General features: G+C 42.3%; 1 protein-coding gene across 6 annotated transcripts in view; it reads left to right on the top strand.

Annotated features, from left to right (window-relative positions):
- WIBG (within bgcn homolog (Drosophila)) overlaps positions 1–4213 on the top strand; it is a 17057-nt gene extending 12844 nt beyond the window's left edge. For 5 of the 6 annotated variants that reach the window (XM_008583121.1, XM_008583124.1, XM_008583125.1 and 2 more), the window contains 2 exons: positions 2690–2783; positions 3267–4213. In XM_008583121.1, the coding sequence (XP_008581343.1) occupies positions 2690–2783; positions 3267–3750 (578 nt within the window). In that variant the 3' untranslated portion in view covers positions 3751–4213. The remainder of the gene's footprint in view (positions 1–2689; positions 2784–3266) is intronic. The other variant, XM_008583120.1, reaches the window with a different exon arrangement.
- Positions 4214–8604: the final 4391 nt, after the last annotated feature.

An 8604-nucleotide genomic window follows, 5' to 3' on the forward strand; every position in this document is an offset into this window, starting at 1 on the left:
AACGGGATCGCAACCCTCAGTGTCGCACCCGCACCACGCTCAACCAGTGAGCGGACCGGTCTCTATATGGGATCCGAACCCTCGGTGGGAGTGCCAATGCGCTTCTAAGCGCCGCACTCTACCGAGTGCGCCACCGGGCCGGCCCCGATATTTACATTTTGAACAACAAAAGAAATTTATCTAACAATATATAATTCATATGGGAGGCCCTAGTCTTGACTTTTCTTTTAAAAATATTTTTTTCCTTTATTTTTATATAAGTAGTACTTAAAAAAAAAAAGCAAAACATAAAGAGTAATACAAACCACATATGTATATATCTCTTAAGAGGGATAACCTGGAAAAAGAGGTGGTAGAAACCATTACCTTCTATATATACTGTGTGTGTGTGTGTGTGTATATATATAAATACATCTTTAGCTTCTATCTATGTGTATATACTTCTTCCAGGTTATCTCTCTTAAGATAACCAGCATTAAAGACTTGGTATATGTGTTCTTCCACACTTTTCTCTTTGTCCCTACACAGACTACATAGACTTTTAAGAGCTGCCCCTTTCCCCAACAAAAATAGGACCATACTCTACCCCAGCAATTCTCCAAGTGTGGTCTGGGACCCTTGGTGAGTCCCTAAGACCCTTTCAGGAGGTCTGTAAGCAAAACTATTTTTATAATAATACTAAGATTTATTTACCTTTTTCACTGATTTGACATTTGCACTAATAGTGCAAAAGACATGGTAGGTAAAACTACTGGCCCCTTAAGCATGCCTTTGGCAAGGTGATGGCACCAAACTGTACTAGTCATTGTGTTTTTTACTGCCACATGCTTTTAGTAAACAATGCCAGTTTCACTTAAGAATATAATTGATGATGCAGTAAAAACGATTAATTTTATTAAACCCCAGCCCTTGAGTACAAAATTTTTTTTTTTTAAAGATGACTGGTAAGGGGATCTCAACTCTTGGCTTGGTGTTGTCAGCACCACACTCAGCCGGTGAGCTAACTGGCCATCCCTATATAGGATCCGAACCTGTGGCCTTGGTGTTATCAGCACCGCATTCTCCTGAGTGAGCCACAGGCTTTATCAGCACCGCACTCTCCTGAGTGAGCCACAGGCCGGCCCTTGAGTACACATTTTTTAAATGTTTTCTGTGACTAAATGAGAAGTAAGCATGGTGCACTGCTGCATACCCAAGTAAGACGGCTGTCTCAAGGAGAAGCACTTGCTTAATTGTCCAGATTGCAAGCTAGACAAGCTTTCTTTTCATGGAACAACCTTTTCGCTTGAAAGAACTACTAATGGGGCTGGCTGGTTAGCTCAGTTGGTTAGAGCACAGCCTTGTAACACCAAGGTCAAGGGTTTGGTTCCCAGTCCCGGCCAGCTGCCAAAAAGAAAAAAAAAAAAACGAATTACTGACAAACTATGATCATTTTCCTAAAAGTGAAGAAAATGAGCATGTCATTTCAAGCTTACCAACAGAGAGCGGGCCAGCCCGTGGCTCACTCGGGAGAGTGTGGTGCTGATAACACCAAGGCCACGGGTTCGGATCCTATATAGGGATGGCCGGTTTGCTCACTGGGTGAGCATGGTGCTGACAACACCAAGTCAAGGGTTAAGATCCCCTTACCAGTCATCTTAAAAAAAAAAAAAACAAAAAAAACAAAAAAACAGCACTTGTTACCAATGATAAAATTCCAACCCTCAAGTGAAAAACAAAATTTTGGAAAACTTGTATCTGCCATTGTGAGCTTGACAGATTCCCAGTACTTAAAGACTTTTCTGACGAGATTAATGAATATGATTTCTTTCAATATTGGATAATGAAATGCATAATATTACAAAATAAGAGTGTAAAGAGGGGGTCCTGAAATAAAAAAAGTTTGAGGACCTCTACTCTGCACATTATCCTGAAATTTGCTTTTTTACTTAGTATATCATAAACACTATTAAATGTCAGTACATTATATCTAACATTCTTTTTAATAACAGCATGGTGTTCCATTGAGTAGATGAACCAAATTTATTTAATCATTCATCTATTGATAGCCATTTAAGTTTCTTTCAGCTTTTTGCTAATTTAAATAATGCATTGGGGGCCGGCCCAGTGGCTCACTCGGGAGAGTGCAGCGCTGGAAGCACTGGGGCTGTGGGTTCGGATCCTATATAGGGATGGCCAGTGCACTCACTGGCTGAGTGTGGTGCAGACCACACCATGCCGAGGGTTGCGATCCCCTTACCGGTCAAAAAATAATAATAATAATAAAAATAAATAAATAATGCATTGGGCTGGCCAGTTAGCTCAGTTGGTTAGAACACAGTGTTGTAGCACCAGGGTCAAGGGTTCAGATCCCCATACTGGCCAGCCGCCCCCTCAAATTTTTTTCGTTTTGCCTGTCTTGTCTTGCCAAGTAAATTAAAAAATAAAGCTTCCTTGTAAAATGGAATGAGAAATTAAAAAGAAGCTCCTTGAGGGCAAGAATGGTGTGTTGTACAGTATATAGGCACTCGGTAAATAATAATGAGAGAGGGATTGAGGGCTGATATGAGAAAAGATGTCTTAATCGTTGCATTTGGTGAATGGATGGGTGCTGAGGGGAGCTATGTACATTTATGCATTCTTCTCTCATCTTGGGGAATGTTTGGAAATAAGCAAGAGTAACTCTCCAACTTAATTTCTCTCATTTCAGGCAAGTACATTGCCTCAACACAGCGACCTGACGGGACCTGGCGCAAGCAGCGGAGGGTGAAAGAAGGCTATGTGCCCCAGGAGGAGATTCCAGTGTGGGTGGTTAGGCTTGAGGAGGGGCATTTAGATCTTCAGTCTAACACTCTCCCAACTGAGCTATTTTGGCCAGGCTAGGAGGGGCATTTAATGGGATCCCTATAGAAGGATGGAATATGTGTGTCTCCAAGTCCAGGGAAGACTTTCCTGAACCCCAAGGAAATGGAAGGAAAGGCAACTATCTGAGGAAGGAGAGGAAGGGGCTGGGATTGAGGGATGAGTGAGGGTTATGGTGAGTAGTCCTGTTCCTATGACCTCTGTTCATCAGAATCTCCAAATGGCATCATTTGGAGATCCAGAGTTTGGGTTCTAGGGACCCTCTGACAACCTCTCCTGCAGAGCAGAAGAAAATTGGGGAGGGACTATAAAGAAAGGAAGGAAGCAGGGATGTGATGAGGGTGAAGTGATTTGGAAGGCTAAGAAAAGGGATGCAAAAGTTAGTGACTCTTTGAAACTTTGTTGACATCTTCTGTTTTCTACAGGTATGAAAACAAGTATGTGAAGTTTTTCAAGAGTAAACCAGAACTTCCCCCTGGGCTGAGCCCCGAGGCCACTGCTCCTGTCACGCCGTCCAGGTCTGAAGGTGGTGAACCAGGTCTCTCCAAGACAGCCAAACGCAACCTGAAGCGAAAGGAGAAGAGGCGGCAGCAACAGGAGAAAGGAGAGGCAGAGGCCTTGAGCAGGACTCTTGATAAGGTGTCCCTGGGAGAGACAGCCCAACTCCCCAGTGTTCCACAGGGCTCCCGGGCAGCCCCAACAACTGCTTTTGACCAGCCTGACTCAGCTGCCGCCACTGAGAAAGCCAAGAAGATAAAGAACCTAAAGAAGAAGCTTCGGCAGGTGGAAGAGCTGCAGCAGCGGATCCAGGCTGGGGAAGTCAGCCAGCCCAGCAAAGAGCAGCTGGAGAAGCTAGCAAGGAGAAGGGCGCTGGAGGAGGAACTAGAGGACTTGGAGCTAGGCCTGTGAGGCCTTTGGGGAATAGGGAATGGACTGCAGAACAAACCATGGGGCTCCCTGGGGTCCGGGGGAATGTGGGCAGTAGCAATCAGGAGGGGTACCACCCGTACTGGCTCACTTCCACCTCTTGCGGCCCAACTCTGTCCTCCAGAGCTTAGACTCTCTCTCATTCCTTCCCTTTTCTTTCCAACTCCTATTTTTTGGACTTTCCCTATTCCATTCCCAGTGTTCAAAATCTCAGTGACTACCCCAGGTACCTTTGCTGCTGATTTGGGTGTCTCGTTTAAAAGAAAATTGGGTGGGTGGGAATCTCAGAGAACTGAGGTTGAGGGTGGAGGGAGTGTGCCCAAGTCTTGGAGTCTTGGTTCCTGGTCACAGTGTTTATGGGTTATTTCGCCCTCCATCCCTTACCTCTTTTTTTTTTTTTTTTTTTTTTTTTAAAGAACAAGAATAAACTCAAGTAGGAAACATGCTGACTTTGCCTCTTTCTTTTCTGCTACTAGTATGTGTTTTATCCTCTAAGTTTGGCACAGGAAGACAAGTGTGTTGGGTATAATATTCCCTTTAATTTTTAAAAATGAGTGTATGACCAGATTAGCAACACTGATTTTTATACATGTTTGCTCAGACTTCGGTAAACAGAAATTAGTGTTATAATCAAATGAAACTTGGAACAGATTTAATTTGACATGCTAATTTACATGTCATTATTATGTGCTACATAGCAATAGGGCTTTTGTACCTTCCTTACTGTTTCTGAAGATAATCTTGACCTATGTCAAGTGCAGCTTCACTAAGGGCAGTTCTTTTGAAATTTCACCTTCTCAGATGCCACGCAAAGAGCATTGTAGGGCAAACTAATGATATAGGTAGAGGAATTTACAGCCAAAAAGATCTGTTACCTAATTTTTGCATATCCTCTGATTTCCACACCCTTAGTTATTGTAAGACCCGTGCACTTTGCACAAATCCCACACGCCAGGGGTGGCTCACTTCACAAAGACCACAAGACAAGAGACTCTGCAATTAGGCAAGAGGAATTTTATTTTCCAGCTAGCTGGGGCCCTTTGCCTTTCGGGAAAGCGGCCCCCTCCCTCTTTACATTGGAGTTTTTATACACTTTCTTTGGACAAAGACTTTATTCATGGTCAGGCTTAACAATCACTTGGGCTCTGCCAGGTGTCCTGAAGATAAGAGGGCTGGTTAGGCCTTGAGACCGGCTGGCCTCTGGAATGTGTGTCTAGTTCTGCTTTGACCTCTAAAAGCTGTTTCACTTAAAATACCTTTAGATATGTTTTCCTCATTTTTAGTAAGTTCTTACAGGAACAATTTGTGCAGGTTAAGTTAAAGTTATACTGTGCAGGCTAAAGTTATACAGGAAACAGTGCAGGTTAAAGTTACATTACAGGCAGCAGTGCAAGTTAAAGTTACATTTTTCTTTATAACATTGTCACAGTCTTTCTAGCTAGCTGCTAGTGTAGGGACCAAGGAATGGGGGCGTCAGCTGTAATGAACTCATTACAAGGAGTTCAGAGTTCTTAGCCTGACTCATAAAGTCCCACATAATATGGCCCTACTTAACTCCAGCATCATTTCTTTCCATTCTCCAGCTTTGGTTAAACTCTGATCCAGCTATACTGAACTACTTTCAGTTTATCAAATGAGCCATATTCTCTCTGAGCCTCAGTACTTTGCCTTGGCTGGTCACTCTGCCTCCTTTTAACACTCTTCCTGACCCCTGCTCCCTCATCAAATCTTTCTTAGCCTTTGGATCTCTTAAATGTTATCCTCTCTGGGAAGCCTTCCCTTTTCCTCAAATATTAAGTTTGTTATTTGCTTCCTTTACACTCCACACTTACTTTTTTTTTTTTTTTTGTCTTTTTCCGTGTCCGGTAACGGATCGCAACCCTCAGTGTTGCCCCCATACCGGACCGGGGACCGGCAACGGGATTGCAACCTTCGGTGTTGCTCCCGCGCCTCGCTCAGCCAGTGAGCGGGAACCGGTCTGTATGTGGGATCCGAACCCTCGGGCGGGAGCGCCGCCCCGCTTCCCAAGCGGCGCACTTATCCAGTGCGCCACCGGGCCGGCCCACCACACTTACTTTTGTAGTGGCATTTATTGCATTATATTGTCACTTTTGTTTACTTTTTTTTTTTTTTTTTTTTTTTGGCAGCTGGACAGTATGGGGATCCGAACCCTTGGCTGTAGTGTTTTTGCCCTGCTCTGACCAAGTGATTTAGCTGGCCAGCCCCAAACTTTTGTTTACTTTTCAGTCTTCCTCCTCCTTACTAAACTATGAGCTCCTCAAATCCTGGGACTGTGTTTATCATCATTGCATGCCCAGTTCCTAACATAGTAAATTCTCAAATATTTGATTGAATGATGCTGCAAACAATGTGTAGAAAAGAAGATGGGGGATAATTGTGCCTCGCACAGCTGAACAGTTAATGAGGACTGGGCATCTCAGTGTGAGACTGAAAGCCCAAGTTCCCTTTTGTAGGACCCCTTCACAATGATAAAGATTTAATAAGCAAGATTTAATTGGCTTATGCACATGTGTTTGATACTTTGTAAGTTCAGATAATTTATAGGAATCTATGCTTTAAAGACTGTTATTAAGTAGAGATTATTTGCTTTGCAAAAAGATTTACCATAGTAAAATATTACATTTCCCGAGTCTTTAGTGGCTTGAAAAAAGTTTGTTTTGATATTTTTTGGGCCCTGTCAGTCATTGTGCTAGTCTGTGGAGTGATATACAATTAATACATTGTTGAACCTTCATTTATTATTTTTTTATGGTTTTTTTTTTTTTTGGCAGCTGTCCCGTAAAGGGATCTGAACATGTGACCTTGGTGTTACCAATACTATGCTCTCCCAAGTGAGCTAACCAGCAGCCCTGAACCTTCATTTAAAGAAGCTATAAAATCATGTAAATCACTAATTAAGTACTAGGCAGAATGAATTAATAGCTATGGTAAAGGTATTAGCAATGTGTTGAGGGAGAGCTAAGAAAGAATTCTGATTGTGGGGAGGGGGGAGGCTTAAAGCTTTTTGTCTTAGTTTGTTTTGTGTTGCTATAACAGAATGCCCAAGACTGGGTAAATTTATAAAGAAAAGAGGTTTATTTAGCTCATGGTTCTACAGGCTGGGAAGTTCAAGATTGGGTGGCTGCATCTGGCAGCTTCTGTTGAGGTCCTCATTCTGTATCAAACAGGTCAGAGAAACGGAAGAGGAACTAGCTGCTTGTGAAAAGAGCAAAACATGAAAGGCAGCCTTGCTTTATAACAACCCACTCTCACAGGACTAATACATTCCTGAGAGAACTAACTCAGTCCTGAGAAAAAGACGTTAGTACATCTTAATGACTTAATCACCTATTAAAGGCACCACCTTCCAACATCACCATGTTGGATACCAAGCCTCAACATGAATTTTGGTGTGGACAAACCATATTCAAACCAGGGCCGGCGGTAAAACCTTGAAAGAAACTTTTTTAAGTTATTGATAATTAAAAAATTTTTTCAATCATCCTAGAAGAAAAACTGGTTTATTTTTCTAGTCTCTTTACAGTAAAATATGCTACAAAATTGTTGTGAAGAGGTTATCAATTATCTAGAGTAGGCAACCAAAAACATAGGGGGAAAATATTATAAAGTTGAGCCAAAAATATAAAAGAATTCTATAATTTTTCTGGGTTTTAAATTGTTTGTAGTTTTATAAGTTTTTTAAAACTTGTAAGTAGGTGTGACTTCTTTTCCATTCTAAGTTTTCACTTTGATGCCTAAATTTGTATTATTTTTCTTAAAGAGGGCCTTCCAAATTATAAGAGTTTTAGGTCCCACAAATTCTGACTCCTCCCCTGCTGGCCACTGGTGCTCCAAGGGGCAGTTCACAGTGTCCTCTCCACTTATTTCTAATCACAGCCTTCCCAAACCTTGGAGAAGGTGCCTCCTTTGAGAGAATGTGTCCAGAGGGACCAACCTGCATGCACTACCTTCACCTCTAACCACACCACTCAAGAGTTCGGAAAGATCTGTCCAAAAATGCTTCAAGAGTGTGGGATGAATCACAGATGATCTAAATCTCTAAACAAATACATTTCACAAAATGGACAGTCTCTCATTAACCCCCTCCCAAAAAAGGTATTTGCTTCTTAAAGATTTTCTAAAACGTGGGGCAAAGTAGGTAACTATCCTCTAATTTTAAAAGCCAAAGAAGGGCCGGCCCCTGGCTCACTTGGGAGAGTGCGGTGCTGATAACACCAAGGCCACAGGTTCGGATTCTATATAGGGATGGCTGGTTGGCTCCCTGGCTGAGCATGGTGCTGACAACACCAAGTCAAGGGTTAAGATCCCCTTACCGGTCATCTTTTTTAAAAAAAAAAAAAACCATATTCAAACCATAACAGTTGTTTTCTGTTCAGCCTGCTATAACCAAATAGCATTGACTGGGTGGCTTATAAACAACAGAAATTTATTTCTCACTGTTCTGGAGGCCAGGAAGTCCAAGGTCCAGGGTTCAATCCAGCTGCAAAAAAAACAAAACAAAACAAAATACAACAACAACAACATAAAAGGTGCTCTTTTCATAACAGGAGGAGGAGGAAGGAAGACATTCTCATCACCAGAAATGGAGTGTCAAGAGGGACAGAAATCTGTACAAACTTTATTAAAATAACCCTTATCTTCCTAGTCAATTTTCCACAACTAACTTCCCTGGCCCAAACCCCTTTGTCTTGTCATGTTTTCACAATTTACTACTCTTTGTCCAATCTGGTATATAAAGTGTCTTCAAAAAGTTCGTGGAGGGCCGGCCCGTGGCTCACTCGGGAGAGTGTGGTGCTGATAACACCAAGGCCCCGG

This window comes from Galeopterus variegatus, unplaced genomic scaffold (assembly GCF_000696425.1).
Source record: "Galeopterus variegatus unplaced genomic scaffold, G_variegatus-3.0.2 Scaffold2835, whole genome shotgun sequence".
NCBI classification, from domain to species: domain Eukaryota; kingdom Metazoa; phylum Chordata; class Mammalia; order Dermoptera; family Cynocephalidae; genus Galeopterus; species Galeopterus variegatus.